At 32.9% G+C, this 21,568-nt stretch overlaps 4 protein-coding genes across 4 annotated transcripts in view; 3 read left to right on the top strand and 1 right to left on the bottom strand.

The window, feature by feature from the left end:
• LOTGIDRAFT_217473 (hypothetical protein) overlaps positions 1-3,112 on the top strand; it is a 5,708-nt gene extending 2,596 nt beyond the window's left edge. The window contains exons 9-15 of the mRNA XM_009059976.1: positions 225-324; positions 626-703; positions 1,037-1,185; positions 1,402-1,586; positions 1,756-1,863; positions 2,150-2,233; positions 2,460-3,112. Of these exons, the coding sequence (XP_009058224.1) occupies positions 225-324; positions 626-703; positions 1,037-1,185; positions 1,402-1,586; positions 1,756-1,863; positions 2,150-2,233; positions 2,460-2,603 (848 nt within the window). The 3' untranslated portion in view covers positions 2,604-3,112. The remainder of the gene's footprint in view (positions 1-224; positions 325-625; positions 704-1,036; positions 1,186-1,401; positions 1,587-1,755; positions 1,864-2,149; positions 2,234-2,459) is intronic.
• Positions 3,113-4,463: 1,351 nt separating this feature from the next.
• LOTGIDRAFT_122424 (hypothetical protein) lies at positions 4,464-8,900 on the bottom strand (the record flags this gene model as incomplete). The annotated part of the gene is made up of 10 exons (XM_009059975.1): positions 4,464-4,661; positions 4,838-4,965; positions 5,437-5,635; positions 5,929-6,071; positions 6,215-6,348; positions 6,675-6,755; positions 7,075-7,210; positions 7,523-7,622; positions 8,310-8,369; positions 8,832-8,900. 10 exons carry the CDS (start codon positions 8,898-8,900, stop codon positions 4,464-4,466), a joined length of 1,248 nt encoding a protein of 415 aa, XP_009058223.1.
• Positions 8,901-9,946: 1,046 nt separating this feature from the next.
• On the top strand, positions 9,947-11,728 carry LOTGIDRAFT_163457 (hypothetical protein; the record flags this gene model as incomplete). The annotated part of the gene is made up of 2 exons (XM_009059974.1): positions 9,947-10,397; positions 10,644-11,728. 2 exons carry the CDS (start codon positions 9,947-9,949, stop codon positions 11,726-11,728), a joined length of 1,536 nt encoding a protein of 511 aa, XP_009058222.1.
• Positions 11,729-18,308: 6,580 nt separating this feature from the next.
• Positions 18,309-21,323, top strand: LOTGIDRAFT_163456 (hypothetical protein; the record flags this gene model as incomplete). Its single annotated transcript, XM_009059973.1, has 5 exons — positions 18,309-18,361; positions 18,645-18,751; positions 19,063-19,113; positions 19,325-19,424; positions 20,444-21,323. 5 exons carry the CDS (start codon positions 18,309-18,311, stop codon positions 21,321-21,323), a joined length of 1,191 nt encoding a protein of 396 aa, XP_009058221.1.
• Between the last annotated feature and the right edge of the window lie 245 nt (positions 21,324-21,568).

Raw genomic sequence — 21,568 nt, 5'->3', positions numbered from 1 at the left:
TCTCAGCATTTTTCAAAAGCATTTTTCTTGTACAGCAGATGCCATGTCAACACCATGTGATAAATATAAGAAAAAAATGGTTAAATTAATAAAGAATTGTCCACAGGCTTTGGAAGTTTGATCTGAATGTTCTATAGTAAATTATTTCACTTCAGTTTGTATGGACATTATTGTTATTTCAATGGTGGATTTAGAAAATTATCTTATGTTTGTGTATGTGGAAGGTATGATATTGTTTTATTTTATATTCTTCAGTTTGTTTGGTCATTATTGTTATTCAAACGGAGGTTCCAGAAAAATGTCTTATACTTGTATCTGTGGCAGGTATAGTACTTAATAACTCCTTTTAAATAAATATCAACTGTTTGGTGGCATTCATCCTTTGAATTATACTGATCAGTTTTAAATAAGGTAAAGAGGTCTTCGTAATTTTTTATGTGTATTGTCACTATTGCTATAGCTGCTAATAATAGCTCAAAGGTTTGCTATAGTGAAACAAATCCAATTTGCCTACGTTACGGAATCGTTGCCTACTGCAAATGAGAATTTTTTTAGTGCAAAACTTTTTTTTAGCATAAAAAAGTCAAAGTTAATTGATATTTAATAAGTTGAAATTTAATTTCAGTGGAGATAATGGTTCTGTATTACATTATGGACACGCTGGAGCACCTAATGCTAAACAAATACAAGATGGTGATATGTGGTGAGTTTTTATTTTGATATACGACATGGGTTTCTTAATGATGGCAGTTTGAGCTATTAAAGAGTCTTTGTTGTTTTGTGTTGTTTGCCAGTTGTACATTAGTAATGCAAGGCAAAAATATTTTACTGACCACCATTTTATCCTCAAAGAACACCAATTAATTTTCAGAAATTTTGCAAGGACATGATTCGATGTACAATCCATCAATTAGCAGTAGTGATCTGTAGTATCTATATCACTAAAAATCCTACATAGAAAAGGTTTAATCAAAGAATTAATCTCTTACCAGTTCTCTGATTATATTGCAGGCATAACTACAATGTTATATTTCAGTTTATTTGATATGGGAGGTGAATACTATTGTTATACGTCTGATATAACCTGTTCATTCCCAGCTAATGGTAAATTTACCCAGAAACAGAAAGGCATATATGAAGCTGTATTAAAAGCTAGTCAAGCTGTTATCAATGCTGCTAAACCAGGTTGGCTATGATTATACAAGTATCTTTGATTTCAAGTCAAGCACAATTTTCCAGGGCATATATTTTCATATAATTATGAATATAATGCTCATGCATGTATACCCCCTAATTTTGTTGTCATTGTCTATGATATACACCCCCAGTTTGGCAAGTCTTTTTAGGGTAAAAACTGTTGACCATACATGCAAATAAACGCCTTGTTATGTTCCATTGTAGGAGTTTCCTGGGTAGATATGCATAAACTAGCCGAGAGAAGTGAACTGGAAGCATTAAAAGAGATAGGAATAGTTAATGGAGATATAGAAGAAATGATGGCAGTTAGATTAGGGGCTGTGTTTATGCCTCATGGACTTGGACATTTTATGGGGGTAGATACACATGATGTTGGTGGCTATCCAGAGGTAATGTGAATTGAGTATATGTAATCTTTTCTAGCTTCTGGAGATAATACTGATACTGTATAATTGTGAGTATAATATTCACTCTTCCTTCCCTCCAGTGGATCTGTAAAAACTATCATCTTGTATTATGTCTATTCATATCTATAAGAACTATTCTTACAATTAATAGGGTGTCCAAAGACCTGAAGGTGCTGGATTAAGATCATTAAGAACTGCCAGGACTTTAGAAAAAAGAATGGTGATAACTGTGGAACCAGGCTGTTATTTTATTGATGTGGTGAGTCTGTATGTTGACAATTTTTGGCCGCAATAAAACGTGTAAATCATAGCCTCAGCTGCAACAAAAGACAATCAAAATCTGGGTGTCAGAGATTAACAAATTCAACGCAATTCTGCCATTATTGATGAGCAGGTGCTTATCAACAATCCTGGAAGTTACAGGCGCTGAAAACTTATTATCATGAAATTGTGATATTCACTTTGAAATGGTCTCAGGAGACACTCTTTGTCCATTATTTTGTTTTGTCTTCATATAATATAAACAGCGTTATTATTATTTTCAGTTGATAGATCAAGCTTTAAATAATCCAGAACAAGCTCGCTTTATAAATCGGGATTTAATCAATCAGTATAGAGGTTTTGGTGGGGTAAGTAAGATAATCTGCCTTATATGGCTTGCTTGAATGACTGGACTCCTTTTTTATAATGTCAGTTCCTCCCAACTGAACCAATGACAGGGATAACCCTCTATAACTAGAGAGCAAGCATCTATCCAACACAGTATATTGCACATCAAGTGATACACATTCCAATCTCCATTCCGATCTTTCCAATTTTGTTGTGTGTTTTAAGTTATATATTTATCAATCTTAGGTAAGAATTGAAGATGATATAGCTATAACAGCAGATGGGATGGAAATGTTAACATGTGTACCGAGAACTGTTGAAGAAATAGAGGCAGCCATGACAGAAGGTAGAGGCAACCAACAACCATTACCACAGGAGGTTAAACAGTGAGACATTGATAAATTCCTGGGACCACTACTTTCACTTTCTCACATAGGTGTTACTATATATAGCCTTAAATAATTTATTGGATTAGTATGTCTTCCCTGATTGTATGAAATTATAAGCAATATCAAATAATCAAAATATGATTCATGTTTTAAAATTTCACTAATACTTTCTATGAAATTGAGGATTGCTTTGTAAAACTTCAAACATGCCTTTGATCAAATGAAAATTTGTATATATTGATCTCACGAAGTGAACTTATTTCAATAGATGTTTCTCCTTCACATGTATTATAATATTGGATCTTTTTCTGTTCATGAAATCTTCTTCTATTTGCTCAATGATTTTGTCTTTAATCTGATCACTAATTTGTATTTTATTTGATTATAACTTTGAGATTGTGATTTCATTTCTTTTGATGTCCATTTATCATGAAGTGAATATTGTCATAAACTGGACACATCTAATCATACCTTCAGAACATTAGTAGAAAATAAAGTCTATTCTTTGATACATCATTGTCATATTACAATTTCACATCCCACAATAGAGAGATAGGTTTGTGTTCAGATGGACCATATGATACCCTCTGCGACTTATTTTGAAAATTTTCTTTGCCCCAAAACCCACTGGCTCTGAACACACATATGGACCCTCATCTCATCACTACAAGTACTGAATCCTTCACTGACAAAAGTATACTTTTGAATGAGCTTGTGAAAACCATGCAGTGTGCAATGATGGAAATTTTGCCAGAATGTGTCGGCTGTTACAGGACCTTTTCATCCCTGGACAGGACAGTCTTACCATGTCAGCCCATTGAACATGTTTAACTGATAGAGGGATAAGCTGTGGAAAAATCAAGATTTATTGTTATATATTTATTATTGGACTTTTAGATGGATCTATACATTATAAACAACCACATAAAGAGTTTTTTTAAAACATCACAGATATGGGACGAAAATATTCATGTTTTATATTCTTACATCAATATTTCATATTTGAAAATTAAAATGACAAACTATAAAATAAATAATTTTACTAAAATTAAAATAAACCCAGTGAATAGTGAATACACGTCTATTTGAAGAAATATCTGATGCCCCTTGGTGTCTCTCGAGTCTAATTTGCATCAATTTATATTGAATTCATTCTATTATTTATTTCTGAAACCTAAACTAGCCCAATCCCTTTCAAAATTATAGAACCAAAACAACAGTGGCAGTATCTTGCAATTTTGATTCTGCGTTTCTCAAAGATTTCAAGCAAATAAGAATGGTTATTAGTGACTATTTGAAATTAATATACAAAAAAAGGAACATCCCAAGTCCACATTTTAAACAAACAAAAAGCCTACAGTTTCACTCTCTCAAACACACATAAAATACGCTGAAATCACACATAACTACATAGAGGAATAATTCATACTCAATAATTTAAAACTGGTATATTAAATCTTAGACACAAAACTTAGTTACGGTTGAATTACAGATTAGAATATGGCTAACTATTGTTGATTGTACTGACTTCGTAGTCTGTCTCTTGGTTATACTTACATTTGATGGAATGCAATCTAATATAACTTATATGAAACATTTTGTTAATTCAAATTCAGGTAACTCTGTTGTCTCATTAGCTGATAATCTACAATTATGGTAATTGACCAATTAAATAGTCAAGGATGCCCTAGAATGAAACTCGTGTATTTCGTTCCACAATGTGCGACTCTGAAATTCTGAAAAATAAAAGCTTTAAAATATCCTATACAACCCAAATTGAAAGTGTTGATTATACAGATTGATTGTGAGGATTTAAATTGTTCGGTTATAACATAATATTTACAGCTATCTCAAGTTAGTTTTATTGATGAGCACACTGAACTCGAGGACCACCTCCGTGCATTTCATCATCTTCATCATCGTCATCATGATATGCTTCACGACCACGCGATGAGCCAGCTGACCGTGTCTGGTCATAGGGTACCATATCTACCTCCTCAACGTGTTCTCCAGTTGGTTTTTCATATTTGGGTCTAGCAGGTAACAAATTCTCCAATTTCTAAAATATTAAATGTGATAATTCTGTTTCTATTTTAAGATCTACAACTTGCTCTTCAGAACAATATATAAAGTGCAAACAGCAATGTCAATACAAGGTCAGTCTGTTAAATACAATGAGAATCCCAGATTATTTCAACGAAAGAATAACGTGTATCATAAAATTAATATGCTTACCTTGAGTTTTTCAGGGGCGATGAAATTATTTTGTGGAAAGACAACTTCAAATTTAATGAATAAATCACCCTTATCAAAAGGGTTTCTATAGGTTGGCATTCCTTCACCTTGAACAGTTTTGATTAATTCTGGAATGGAAATTGAAAAGTTATAAATTATTAGTATTGACAGCATTGAGGCATGTAAAGAACTACAAGTACCAGAACTAAGCAGTGATTTACTTTCATATTTTGAAATATCTTTTTCATCATCTGAGTTAAGACGAAACTTTTGAAAATTATGGCAATTTTTGATTTAAACAAGACATTCATAATTCAAGTTTTTATAAAGCACACACATTCCCAATAATATTGTCTGATCTTGAGTCCTGAAAATCTTGCTGCCATTCATTCAGGTTAAATTAGAAACAGACCCCTTCATAACATTATATTGTACCCGGTATTAAGGAACTAGAATGACCTTACAGATCAACTTGATCAAAAAGGCACGCAAGAGTCAAGAGAATGAGATTGTTACAGAATTTCTGATTCATTGATACATACATTTCACTGTAAGTCATCGATTGCTAATATATTTTTATACCAGTTAAAATTACCTACCTGGTTTGATGATTTCACCTGGTGGATTACTAATTACTAAATCACGACCATCTAGATGCTTTAATGTAAAACTAAAGCCACATAAAGCTTCAGTTAAACCAATTTTTTGACGGAACCATAAATTGGAACCTTCACGAGAAAACTGTTCATGTTCCTTTAATTGTAGGACAATTACTACATCACCGGGCTCCACATCAGGCTGAAATAATCAGGAATCATTTTTTAAATAAAGGAATTACAAAATCATTTAGTTTCTGTCCTTCTGTATGAGTCCAAATATTTTCTTAAAGCCAAGAAAACTGATGATAAAGTTTTCCTATACATCTATATCCAGAGAACATCTTTAAGTTTCTTAAAACTTGATTTGATTGAGTGATTTCAGATTAATAAAACTGACAAAGGCACCTAAAAATATCCAGAAAAAAAGAATTTTACACCAAGACCAAATCAGGGTCCTAGAACAATGAATAATTACATCAAATGATAACTTACAAGTTGATCACCTTCTCCTCTGAATGTTATCTTCTGACCATCTTTCATTCCTTTATCAACGTGGACTTCTAATATTTTAGTTTCATTACTGACTTTCTTACCTTTACATTCTTTACACCTGTCTCTATCATTGATGATTTCACCTGTAAATATAAACAAACTTATTGAAAGGTATGTAAATGTTCTTTTAGTGAGACTAATAGTGAAACTTTATCATTTTTTAAATGTTTCTGAAGATGTTGCTTTGGACTACGAGTGACTGAAGAACACAATATAGTCTACTCACCTTCACCGTGACAATCTGGACACACAGACTGCATTTGTTGTACCATACCAGGTCCTAACTGTCTTAATGTGACCTTAATACCACGACCTTGGCATACACGACATTTAATGGTGGAACCAGCTTTACCACCAATACTGTAAAATTAACATATCAAATTAACAAATAGGATAGGTTTAACCTATTCTGGTGCATAAATAATGAAAATCAAATCAAAAGGAGAGTACTCTAAACTCTACCAGATATTTTCAATAAAAGCAAACAGAGTCTGTATGAACCGATCAGAGAACATTTCTAAAATATACATTTTTTCATATTCATTCATTTCAAAAGAGTTCATCTGATGCCGCCAACTTTGTTGCAGATACATCATCCTCACACAATCAGTTATGAAAATGGGGGTTCAGCATTCACAAACGAATTTTATGAGCAAGATAACTGAACATGATCAAAATATACTCACCCATTACACTTCTTACATATGACAGTTTTACTCAGTTGTAATTTAGCTGTTTTACCATTATACAGATCTTCTAATGTTACTCTACAGAATTCAGAACCAATTAAATATGGATAAGTAATGCTTTATAAGTTAAAAGCCAGGCTATTTCATTTTCTTTCTGGACATGTAAATTATCCATAAAGTCAGTGTTGTCTCAAATGTTAAAATCACAGCAATATTAGTGAATCTTTACTTAAGACATAACAGCATATCTCATTGGTATTGAAGTTAAAAATATAAACCTGAAACATGCTGTACCATGCTATGCAATCTTCAGACAACATTGTACTGTAATCAATCAGAATGTAGAGAAAAGCTATTTATCTTTGTCATTGTTAAACCAACATAAATCACCATTTACCTGAGCGGATGCATGGTATTTTCTCCTCTCCGTCTGCCTCTTCTTCCTCCCCCTCCCATACCACTCATTCCTCCCATACCCGGGAAACCAAAAAAGTTACCAAATATATCATCGAACATTCCTGCACCAAATCCACCTGCAAGTAAAATGTTTCAAATCAGTGTGTTGACTACAAAGATTCACGAAACAACTTTTTCTCCCTCAATTCAAGTATATTACAAATGTCAATTATTTTTCACAGAAGAGCCATGGGAATGACAGTGGATGTGATTTTTCTGTCTGTATAGAAGCAGACATCAGTTGTTTCACTCAGCTATTGATATTTAATTGCTATCAGAACAAGAAGTTAATAATATTGCTGCAAGTCTATGGGACACCAATAAGTTTCGTTTTCTTAGAATTTTAATTCATATGTATAACATTTAAATATTACAATAACCCTTACCACTTGAAGCCCCTTCTTTAATTCCTTGTAAACCATGTCTGTCGTAGATTTCTCTCTTTTCAGAGTTGGATAAAATTTCATAAGCAAAGCTGATTTCTTTAAACTGGAAAAAAGGATTGAAAGATATATTTATATATATATATATATATGTTACCATTTTGTTCCCTTGTTTCTTACTTCAATATCTTAAAGGCATTGTCGAGGGTTTTCTGAAAAATTTTGGTGTATCAGGTAGCATAATAGCATAAATTGCCACCTTTCCAATTTTCAATCAGACTTCTGTGGTTCCTGTAATTCTACATAAAATGAGTGTTTGATGAGGTCATTAGTAGCAAAATAATATCGTGTAAAGTAATTTCGTGTCATATACTGTTATACAAGGTTTCAAGGAGTCACCCACGATATGCTTTATCATATAAGAATTTTGACTTAAGGCTCATTAATGAAACTGGTTATATGACCTTAAATTATTACAGAGATTACTGGTAGATAATCATTGTATACTAAAGGTGGCTGTTACTTGTCCAACTGCAACATTTAACACTTACTTAATTGGTCTTTCAAATTGATTGGTCTTTGTCTTTTAACAACGACAAGTAAAGAGATTAAGAAAAGTAGGCAGAGATAAAAGAAACTTTATATGATTGTGATCCGTTTTTTTTTTCTCCAATCTTTGGGGGTAAGGGGCTGTTTAAAGAGGGATCAAGAAAGTGGAAACCTCTTCATAAGTAAATAAAATTCTACCTCATAAATTTACCCCTTGTTAGGCCTAGTGAATTCAGCTACTTACTCTTTCCCCTGCTTCAGGATTTTTGTCAGGGTGATATTCCTTGGCTAATCTGTAGTAAGCCTGAAAAAGAGGGAGGGGGAACTAAGGATATAATTCAACAACAACAAAGGAAAAAGTATATATCTATAAATAGAATGAGGACAAAATTCTTCCCTTTTTAGTTTCGTTATATAAAAATCAATTCATTCAATGTCAAAAAACGAGTTTTTCAAGACCATCAAGAATGACAATATGAATAATGTCAAACAGGAGAGACAGAGGGTTGTCACATATATAAAATACCCTTTAAAATAGTTTCATAATAATTATTATTTCATCAGAATATGCGTCTTTGTTTTACGTCTGGCAAAAATGAAAAAGCATTTTTGTTACTCAGAAAGACTTTTCAGTAAAATTTCTTCGATCACGTGTCTTTTCTGAATGATTTCGAAACTGAAAATAATGAAATAATGGCCAGGAGATGAATGTTTTCCTCCACCAATTAAATTTATATCATTTTTAGCATAATGGAAACTGTTTTACCTTCTTAATTTCGCCATCAGAGGCATTTCTAGACACCCCAAGAACTTCGTACAATTTTGTGTCAGCCATGATTATTCAGATCCGTTCATGAACAACGACGCCACCTACACCTTTGCCTCGATTAAATAGTCTGACAAATTTCACAATTTGATTGGTCAAATCTAGTGACCTACTTTTGAATCATTACACCCTGGCAATTTAGTTTGCATGTAAACATTAGATTTGGAGTTTCAGGCGGATGTGACTCAGATTTAGATTACTCCTGTCTGATCCAGTATTTCACGTTATATCGTCCAATAGCTAACGTGTGCTTGAAGTTTTGAAGAAGAAAATTTTGTGCAGAAAGTTTGGGAATAAGCTTTTTTAACCACAGCGCACAAACTTGTATGAACCAAGAAATATAGTTCAAAGCAAATTACTGTGTATATAACAATGTACTGAAGTTGAAATGGGTGGGGAAATCAGCCTTTGCAAACTCTTAGTTTAAGTAGAATTTCGGGACATAGGCTATAGAAGTCTAAAACTCAATGTTGGAAATCGATGCTATCGCTATCACTCAGCGTCCTCGATACACAAGAATAGTTTATAAATCCTGTTTAACAATGGTACTACATTCTTTCAACAACGGATCTTTTCTTTCTTCAAACCATATACTTACGATAGATACCTCCAAAAACCATAAATCTGAAATTAAATAAAACTGTTAAAATCTAAATTGTATCGGAAACGCAACCTATAGAGCAAGAGGTACAGAAAACAAACTTATAAAATAAATCAAGAGTCTGTGACCTCGTTACTCCATGACTTACTTTTACACCAACTAAAATTCCACTTGGAGAAGCCTTACCTGTTGAAGTAACAAATAAGTTGTATTTTTGCAGTTTAAAATCATTTTGGAGTATTATAACATTATATTTGATATTATGCATGTTTATCAAAGTGTTTTACAATCAAATACTGACGGATATGTGAAATGAAAGGTTAAAAATTTGAATATTTAGATTTGAAATCTGGGCCAGGTAGAGTGACCTACAACTGACTCAAGGGGGCGCCATCTTCCTGGTGTCAAACTTTGATGATTAAACTAGGTGTGTAAATTTTTTTAACAACTAAACATGTTTAACAAGAAGAAAAAGAAGCCTTTGATTGAGATATCTGGACCATCAGATTTCCAACATCGTGTGCATACAGGTTTTGATAATGAACAAGGTGTATTTGTGGGTTTACCTAGCCAGTGGGCAGGTATTATTGGAGTGGAGAAGGAGAGACCCCGTCCAATTGTTGATCCATCCACTATTACAGACTATGATATAGAACCTTTAAAAACAATTGTTCGCGGAAACTCTGAACTTTCCTTATCTATAGCAAGATCAAATTCATTGAAACAAAGCAGTCCGCCACCGTATGTTCGTAAAAAGTATGGAGGAAATTACCCAGCTGTGCCAGAAAATGATGTTTACCACGATCAACGAAATAATCATCATCCACATCAACAATCAGCACATCAAAGGGAGCCTCATGGAAATAATCATGGATATCCTTCAAGGGAATATGATCCAAGAGATCGTCATCCATCTGACAGAGATTACTACCAAGATCGTGATCGTCCTTATCAAAATCATTATCCAGAACATAATGATCACCATGATGGTTATCCTCCTCGACCAAATGACAGATATCAGGATCAGCAATATCGATTGAATAATTCTTATGATCGGGATCAGTCTGGATATTCTGACAGAGATAACTCTTTTGATAGCCGGGATCCTTATCATCGTGACCAGGATAGGTACCGAGATAGAAATGATAGAGATCAATATAGAGGAGATATGAGAAATAACCAGGCTCCTTCTCCGGCTCCTAGAACGAATCAACCACCGTATCAGAACATGCAGAAACCTGGATATGGCTATAATGACAGACAAGGTCCAGGCTCACCAACTCATTCTAATAATTCAATGCAGATGGCCAAATCTCCAGCTAAGCCTCCTGTCCCAGCAGAAAGTCGTCTTTCGCACGAGCAATTTAGAGCAGCTTTACAAATGGTTGTTACACCTGGAGATCCTAGGAATTTCCTCGAGAATTTTGTCAAAATTGGTGAAGGATCAACAGGCATTGTTTGTATTGCTACAGATAAATCAAGAGGAAATCAAGTGGCAGTGAAAAAGATGGATCTAAGAAGACAGCAGAGACGTGAATTGTTATTTAATGAAGTGGTTGTTATGAGAGACTATCATCATCCCAACATTGTGGATATGTATAACAGTTTCCTTGTGAATGATGAATTGTGGGTTGTAATGGAGTTTATGGAAGGTGGTGCTTTAACAGATATTGTAACGCATAGTAAAATGGATGAGATGCAGATAGCTACTGTGTGTAAGGCATGTCTGAAAGCACTGGCCTACCTTCACTCTCATGGTGTTATTCATCGTGATATCAAATCAGACTCTATTTTATTATCACATGATGGAAAAGTGAAATTATCAGACTTTGGTTTCTGTGCACAAGTTACACCTGAGTTGAGGAAAAGGAAATCTCTTGTAGGTACTCCATATTGGATGGCTCCAGAAGTCATTTCTCGGATACCTTACGGGACTGAAGTGGATATCTGGTCTTTAGGTATTATGGTTGTAGAAATGGTTGACAGTGAGCCACCATTTTTCAATGAACCTCCTCTTCAGGCCATGAGAAGAATTCGAGATATGCCGCCACCCAAAATACGCAGTTCACATAAAGTTTCACCAAGATTACAAGGCTTCTTGGATAGAATGTTAGTCAGAGATGCTTCCCAGAGAGCCTCAGCCCCAGAGTTGTTGAATCACCCATTTTTAAGGGAGGCAGGTCCACCTAGTTGCTTGGTTCCGCTTATGCGAAGTTACAGAAACAGTCCATGCTGAATTTATTGAATGTCTTTTTTGTAAAAGATCAGCATAACTTTTGATACTTATGATTATCATTAACCAGGCATTATTATTATATCATTATCATTATTATCAATTTATCATATTATATTAACAATTTATCATAATATTTTATAAGATGATCCTATTTTATTATATAAACGTGTAAATAATTAGCTAGCTGTATAAACCTGAACTATATATGGTCATATCAATATTATTGCTGTAGGTTAGTGTTTTATAATATTCAATCAACTTTTTCAAAAATATTCATATTTTGATTTTAATCATTGCACATATCATTTGCTTTACATGTATCACAAAGCTACATATCTGTAAAGTTGGTTGTGTCCCTTTTGATAGATCTTAGTTCAGAGCTTTCTTTGTTAATTATCCTTATCTTTACACATGGAAAGTAAGTTTAATCCTTGAAATAAAGTTAATTAATGATCATTGATATAAGATCAAAAGTTAAGGATTGATTCTCTTTTTTAAGGTAGGGTTAAGATCATTCATTCTGACTCATTTTGAAGGAAGTCTGCTGAATTTTCATACCAAAACAAGCCAATGTTTAGTAAATTTATCATATAATATTTGTACACAACTTAGATATATTTCAAAGGCTCTTGTTCAGCAATTGCTTACTTTGCTTAATGTTTAAAATCTTGACCAAAAACAGGTGTCCTTGTCAGGAATTTAAATCTGGAATGTGTCTTGTCCACAAGTTTTACATTACTAATGCATATTAAGTTGTAAGGTTTAATCTTAATGTTAATGTAATTTTGATCCAGGTAATTAGTGAATACAGATACATATGTTCCATGTCAAATAACTCATCTTAAAACAGCTGAATATGCATTTTTTGTTATGTAATATTTTCAGCTCAGTGTTAGAGCTACATGGTTATATAAATAGCTAACAGATGTATGGTAAGAGAATAGGATAAAATGTATCTTAGAAGAGGAATGTAAACTTAGCTATTTTTAAATATCTTTCATGGGGCATAAGTAGTAATTCATATAATAATAGATATAAGCTTACATTTGTTACATTTTGAAATGCCCTGTTCAATGCATCATGAAATGAAAGATTTTTAAGGAAATATGCTTGTTAAGTATGTATGTATTCACTTATTCACTGGTTTTGTCTAAAATTTGGTTATCTCTATTATTAATCCTGGTTTAAGGATAACTTGGTATATTGGTAATCAATAATCAATCAATATGATCACCTGTGAGCTAATTGTAATTTCATCTCTTTGAGGTTATTAATAGGTTAAAGATGGGTTTCTGTTTTTATCTACATCTCATCTCATATATGCTTTTTGTTAGTAAAGCATTCTGCTTATCTTGAAAGACAATGTAACAGCATAAAATGAATATAAAATACATTCATTAAAAAAAAATTATGGGATTTAGGATTTCAAGAAACCCATCTTTAATTTAAGTTCAGGTAGGTGGTATATGAAAGGAAGTAATTGAGTCAATTGACATTCATAATTTATTAGTTTAACATAAGGTTGTTATACCATAGTATTGGTAATCAATGCCCTCGAGCCTCACGTAACGTAGTTTTATAGTCTTTTATAATTGTAGGCCTATCGATTTTGTCTACTGATAAATTTACTTTTGATGCCTAAAGACTTTTTAGCCTACATAAGATATTTTCAAATGTTATTAAAAAACGAACTTTGAATATAGGTACAAGTTAAAATCTGATATTGAGATTCATGTTCACCTTCTTTACATTGACTTGAAAATGTTTGGTTTATTGGATTTGAATAGTAAAATGTTTTGTAAGAAACTGAGATTATCACATTGAAAAGCCCATTATTAAGCCATTTATAACAGTATTGTATTATTACTAAAAATGGCTCTGTGTATGGATAATGTTGTCATTATGTGTATGCATATACAACTGAAAGTTTTGGTAAGGATATTTGTTCAGTTTTATTAGATTAAGTAAGGTAAATAATTTGCTGGCAAACACCCTTGAAATTTTATTCCCCTCTGATTAGATATATTCCAAGTTACTTGCTGATTTCTATAGTCTAGTTAGTACTTTTGGCAAGTATATTCTAGAGATACTAGCTGCCAAATAATATAATCTTTATAAACAATTTGCATTCCTAAAGTTTTATTTGATACAGACTATAATATACTGTAACTTTCCCTTTCTTTACCTGTTTAATGTTGCTACATTCCAGGTATACTAGTGCTAACTTTTTAATCTAATTCCAAACTCAGAGATGGATATCAACCAGCTACTGCTAGGCATAAGTCAATATCAAATTATCAATGATACTCTTTGTATTTGAAACTGCTCCGATTTATTTGAATTATAGAAATTCTCAATCAGTTTACAAAATATAATATCTGTCAAATTGGAGATGGGATAATTTTTTCTCAACAAAGTCTAAGACAGTGGTTGAAATGATACACTATCTTTAAAAGTGCATAGAAATGTTATTTCTAGTTTTGAATATGGGATGAGACAAGGTATCCACCTATGACCTTATCTTTTACATTTAGGTATTAATGATATTCAAAGGGTGTATACAATAACAGTAATATATGTAATGCATTTCAAAGATCATGAAAATTTCATTGTTATGCCTTATCATATTTCTGGACAGAATTTCATGTTATATTTGTACATAGTATAATTTTTTGTACTGTCTTTGCATTATTTTATTTTACCTTCACTCATGTATATTAATCTTATATTTTTCATGCTAATGTTAATTGTGCTATATACATATTTTAGATTTGAAAGCTTGATGCTTAAAATCTCAGAAAGCTCATGATAGGTTGTATACAGGTTTAGAAAGCAAGATGAAACTTTTTTTTTATATATAAAACACCTATTTGTGCATTAACATCACTGACAAAATGTTTTAAAACCATTTTGTCTGCATTTTCATCTTTAGCTTATAACTGCCTTTATTACATATTGTAAAAATTAAGGGCTATTTTGTCAGTGCCAAACAAAACAAATTCAAAATTTAAAAACGTTTATTGAAATGTCTGATTGAAATGTTAAGTAATGTTCTGTTTGAGTCATTAATGTCAAGAATGAGAAAATAGGTGGAAATTATGTTAAGTTTAGATAAAGGCCTAGCCAAAGAGTTCCTGCAAATTTGTGTATAATATGTATGAGTTCCACAATAAAAAAAAAACATTCTGAAACAATATTACTAGTTATGTGGACTCTCAAAATGGGATAGTTCAGATTGAGAGAATTGTTCACAGATCATATAGTCACAGAGTCTGTATAGCTGTCATAATAGAACTTGTTATCAGTTTGACTGTATTATTATAACCTTTCAACTTCTAACTTTATAAATATTGAATTTAAACCAGAACAATTAAAACTGGATTTACATTGAGTTTATAATACATGTGATGCACTGAAATCACCTGATTACATTGCACATGATGACTTCATTTCTTGTTAACTCAATACAGTTCTTCTCATGAAATAAAATATCTGTGGATCCTGAGTGAAAAAATCAAATGTTGATTTGGCTTTTTTTTTCAGTTATGTAGACTTTTTCTGTGAAATTTGAGGCAAAAATTCCTTGTTAATCCAATTCTGTTGTCTCTCATGTGTATGGTTTGAAACCATGGTGTTTATTGCATCAGTTAATTATATAAGTGGCAATTAGTCATCAAATATATCTGTCTGAGATACAATAATAAAACATATTCACTGTTACTATATTGCTCAATACATCAATGGTAGAGTGGTATAGAAATATTAAAACAGGTAGTTTTTTGGAGTAAAAATAATCTTCTGTTATCTTTGTTAAATAAGAGAACTTCCAGGCTGGGCTTGCAGGAATATTCATTACTGTAAATATACTGAAATTTATGTTAATAGGAATTTTCAATTTTTTAAGGCACTACAACTAATTAGGTCTTTTTTATAACATATATTATATATATTGAACTCTTTTCTATTATATTGTAATGGATTGAACAATTTAATAAAATAATGTATGTAATCAATTTAGCATTGTGTTAAAACTTTAATTAGTTAGATTCCATAGTCACAAGGGCAGATGTCTTCACTGTGGGCTAGAGATGGAGATCAAACTCTTAATAGTAGATTGAGTCTCAATATTTTATTGGAAATACTGGTCCATGGCATTATGGCCAAAAGAAAAGTTAATGCAATACCAGACCCATAACCAGTCCAATGTGCCAAGGCCCAAGGGGGCGTCGCATTTGCATGGGGGCAATAGCTGATAGAGACTGATAATAGCTTCAATCGAGAATTTTCTCAAATTTTGCAGTTGGATGAATATAGTTCCAGGACGTCAACCCTCTTTTAGTTACGGGCCTGTCCAATACATGAATAAGGAAATCCACCTGTCTGTTGAGTTAGTCTCATTAGAACAGTTAGCCCGAAGGTTCCTGCCTTTGTGGCATACTGTCTTCTAACAACAAGTGAGATTTCAGAATACCGTAATAAAATCTACAGATAGAGGTATTTTATTTGTCTGTGTCAAGGTTTTACAATCCTCTTATTGTCATTTGACCTTTCCTTTATCTTCTTTATGTTATGTCCTGTTACAAACTATCTTTCCATAAATCCATAAACCTTAAATCGTAACAGACTGTATGTTGAATATACACCTAAATAGAGTAATGTCGGATAAAGTCTGGAACCGAAGACATACGAATTATGACAGGAAATCTGTCCCTACGAGTGCACATGCCACATGACAATTAAGACGGCAAGAAACCTCACCTACAACTTTAGAAGAATCATCTATCGCATTGAATTTGAAGTGAAATGACCAAATTTTTTCGAATCAAAATTTCAATGGTAAAGTTCTTACATTGTCTTACCAGGAAGTGAGTAAGAATCAAACACTGAGGAAGCATTATGTTGCAAAATTGCATACAAGTTATTTGGTACAGATAGCATAGTTCACCGTGACAAATTATGTCTTAACGGTGGTGATATCTACATAGTTAGTATAGGATACCAGTATAGCAACATGGATCTACAATGATAGCATTTATTAAAGCGAAAAATACTCATTGCAAAAAATATTGGCATACAGACTACAATCTATGCAAATTGCAGAAATTTGTTTTCACTCATCATATATTTAAATTATACATGAAACATAAAAAAGAGATTTTCTGATTAATGGGAAATAACTCGTTTTATCTTTGTGCCGTGATACCACAGCAAAATTTGCAAGCCATCACAAGGCTGTACGGCACAATATAGATTTGTGTGACCAGTTAAGGACAAGATATAACACGATTTTACGATCTACAGATTTGATCATTTTATGGAACTCTAATAGGCCCCTATCCAAGACGAATATGAGATGGTTTTGCCTGTGTCCCATCGTGACTTTGAATATCATTGAATTGGGTCCTTAACAGAACAACTTTAAGCAGATGGCACTGACCTGGGCGCCCAGACCAAAGTGCATTCATTGAATTTTGTTACCTGTTCCCTCGTCTATGTCAGTCCATGTATTTTAATTTTGCTGATTGCTTTTAACTCTCATATCAATATTAATGCAAAAGTTCAAAATCGATCATAGATAAAACGAATTTATATTATATGCTTCAGACGTGAGATGAATTTCATCTCAAACTTTTTTTTCTGATATATTCAAATTTGAATTGAAAGACTGGGCATTCAATCTGCTTCATAGAATTCATCCAACGAGTCATTTCGTTGATTTTAATATTTGATTGCCATCATTCTAACACTGGATCTGAAATTTGAAATGAAAGTTCATAATATGATGACTCTTTCACTTCAAGAATAAGTTATGTCAATTGACACCCGATAAGACAGTGTTGAAATCATTCGTTATAGACTGTCAAAAAGGCAGTGAAATCTATAGATTATCTTCCATTACAAAACCCTCTTATATCATCGTTTGCATATCATATATATATTTCACAAACACATTCTGAACACAATGACTTATTAACAAACGAAATAGGCCTTGAATATACAATATAACGAACTTACTCTTTTCTAAATGTCTATGGGTTCCATGACATGATATTTTATTCAAAAGCAAGGACCAAGCAGTACTTTGACGAAAAGTTTCCGAAAAACGTTCCAATAGCCTACCTTAAAGCCTGAAAATTCCAATCCATGATTCCGAAATGTTCAATTTCAACTGATTTGAATGCAATATTTTGGTATTTTTTTAATTATCTAATGGTTTTCTTTCGATGCAACGTCTTACCTACTAGAAGCTGGTGCGACCGCAAAATGTATCAAAAATGTTCATTAAAGTATAAAAGGCGTTATAAAATGAAAGGTGGTGATTGTAGATAACTGGTCGGAGAGATACTGAAGAGCTTGTCAACACGACTAATCCGATTAAATAGCGAGAAAACATCGAATAACAAATAAATTATACAGATATCTAATCTCAATTTTTAAATTTATTTTCAACATGACATAGACTAGATGTTCCCAGCTGAGCAGCTTACATTTAGTTATGTTGTTATTGGCGACTTCGCCAAACTTAACAATGCATATTCAAACGGTGAGTTATATTAATTATCTTATACCTTTTATTAAAATGGCTATGTGGACACTCTTAAATTGTCAAGCTCAGTCTGTGAGTGGCATCAGGTAAACGGTCTTTAAGATTTAATTCATTTATAGGCAAAAAGAGTTGGAAAATTAGGGAATTTTGTAACAAAGATATCAAAGGTAGAAATTTGACGTAAAATCTACATGGTGGTAGACATCGAAAGTTAACATTAAAAATGGACCACCCCAGTTGTCTACCTGCCAAATGCGAACTGCCCCCCTCTTCTGACCAGTTTGAGACCAGAAACCACCAAAAGAACTTCAGATGGTATCAGAAAAGCCAAACGTATCTTCCACGTAGATTTATGTGTCTCTGTTTTAGAATGGAGAGGGTGTTTTATTTTAACTATTTACCAGAAATTACTATCATGAGTACTATAAAAGAACGAAGTGAAGCAAATAGTTTGGCATCAACTCCCATCCTAACATGTAAGTCCTACAACAAGTCCGCTTAAAATTAAGAAAGTGCTCCAAGGTTGCCCCAGCCCACTATTTTCAAAATTCTTATCATTTTATATGAGTGAACAACATCATGCGAGCCCCCTTTGATAATTTTTCGGCGGCCCATATTCGGCCCCGTGACTTAATGATTCCCTGAAATGCCATTGCAATTTCGTGTCATTTTTTCGCTTAGTCATAATATAGAAAAGCTCGTCTACCCAAATATTTCACCCATCTCCATTACACTGTTCGAAAACATAAATAAATCCACTGGACATGATACTTATCTTGTATTGTAGATTCTGAGCCTAATACACCACCAGCCTCTGATATCTACATTAATTTATCAGGTACGTACTCGGAATCTAAATTCACCGTGGACTTCAGAACATCAGATTAAAATGATAAATAGTTTTTGTGCTATTATGAAATAACTACTTCTGAAAGAATAACTGAAAGAAAAAATCCATCGACGTAATCAACTTTATATGGTGATATGAGATATGTAATAGTCTTGTGAAAGATCAGTAGATATTTTCATCATACTTTACCACATTTCAGAACCCAGTTTGCAAAATGTAGGTGATGACGTGACGGAGTATATCAAAGAACTAAAAGGAAATATAAAAGATATGAAGAGTCATATTCATATACAGAATAGGTAATATTTTCTAGATTATTTCTAACAGAAAGTTGTTGTTGTACCAAGCTATACTTATTGTGAATACTTCAACCCTAAACCATTGAAATATAATATGGTGTTATTAATCTATTTCATACTAAGAAAAAAACCTCAGTGCCATGAACTAATTCTCATTAAGCCTAAACTGCCACAAACAAGTTTTCACATGAGTTCTCCACTGCACACCAAAAGCACCCTTAACCTTCCTCTGAACAGTCTTTTAGTTATTGGGACATACTTTGTCTTTTCGTTCGAGGACCATATTGAGATTTCCATCTGACATGTTTTCAGGCTGTACAGGCACTGGGACACAACAATTTTCCAATTTTCACAAAAGTTAATAAGACATAATCGGTATATCAGATGATGTTTACGTCAATAAGTCAATTTGAATTTAAATTATCTAATTAAAAGGTTGTTAGTGTCTAGACACTGGAAAATCTTAAGTAAATTTAATTCTAATTCTTCTTTAAAAGACGTCATTTGAATTTGACACATTTCCATCCAAAATCTAATGATCCATTATCCTGAAAGCCTAAGTTATACCAACCGCCTTGAGCTCTAATGGTCAAATATGGGCTTTTCTTAATTTAGAACGTTACAGCAATTAATTGACCATAGTGCAGGTGTCATATTAACCTATACAATGCAGAGAGAGAGAGAGAGAGAGAGAGAGAGAGAGAGAGATAAAAGCAATCTTAATACATTAATATTAAAGGGAAAGCAAGGGGTTCTCTGATCTCCTAAGAATACGGAGAACAAATTTCAAGAAACAATTTCCATTTTGTATTTGCAATAATGTAGTCTTCGGTCATGTTTCTGGATATACAAGACGGAATTCGGCATAAGTATACAGTGTACATACCAGAACACATCTTAACCAAGTTTTATTAAAAATATTGTAATGATTTGGCCAAGTTTTTCATGAAATAGATGAATTAAACATATCACGAAATCCCTCAAGGAAAAGTTTCACTCGTTTTTTTTTCTAATTAAAGGTATATTGAAGATTTGACCGAGAAATATGAAAATAGTTTGGATACTATAGTGGAATTAAATAATAAAATTCACCAATTAGAGAGAGATGTACAAACGTGGAGGGTTCGAGCTAGATCTCAAGAACTTAGCTCATCTATGCTGAAACACGACGTGAATGAATTACGAGATACGATAGTCTTATTAAGGCGGGAGAATATTGAAATTATCGAACACACTCCAGTTTCACAGACGTTAAGCAATTATAAATCAGACGTAAAAATTCCTGACCAGAAGATCCAATTCAATTTCGAGAGTAGATCAACCAATAATGAACCGAAAACTAAGAGGTCGAATAAGAAGGGTAATCAGAATACGAAGATCCAGTCAACTTTTGATGTAAGTGGTTTGACAAGTAATCAAAATACGAAAAGCATGCCAGCTTTTGATTTAAGCGGCTTGACAGCACAATCTAATAATAAATCATCAAACGCAACAAGGTTAAACAAGCCTTCTTTGTTGAAGAAGAGGGTCAAGCGGAATCAACCGGACATACCTAACCTCCATCTTGACTTCCGGTCAATAAGACAACGACCTATTAACCAAAGTTCCTCGCCCCTTGATACGCAATCATCCATTAACAATCTCAACCATCAGCGATTGCCTTCGTTATCTTTTTCACGTGATCTCTCCAAACAATCAAAACAATTTAGAAAGAGTACACCCCGTCCATCAAGCCTGACAGATATACAGACCAACGATGTCATTTTCTCGCGGTTAGAATTGACATCGTCAAAGTGTATTCATTCTCCAAGGACTAGTGGTAATCCAAATACAAGACATTTATCACAAATAGTTAAAGGAAATTCACCGAATTTATTGTCGAGACGTCCATATACTTAAAGTAACATTCCCTGATAGACAATATTCTGTATTATCTCAATATCAAAAGTGCCTTTAAAATGGTTTTTAATTTGCCGTGAAATCATGATAACGTTTTTGAACATTTCATCTTTACACATTGACAAAGTTGAGGGGCCATAACATCTTTTTGTTATAATATTTTTCAAATTGTCAATAAAGCTTAGCTTGTGTTGGTTTATTTATATCATCTAGACTCCTAAAAGGATTAGTCAATGAACACATCT

This window comes from Lottia gigantea (genome assembly GCF_000327385.1).
Source record: "Lottia gigantea unplaced genomic scaffold LOTGIsca_40, whole genome shotgun sequence".
NCBI lineage: Eukaryota > Metazoa > Mollusca > Gastropoda > Lottiidae > Lottia > Lottia gigantea.
The sequence above is the reverse complement of the archived record's forward strand: the minus strand, read 5'-3'. Positions and strand labels throughout refer to the sequence as shown.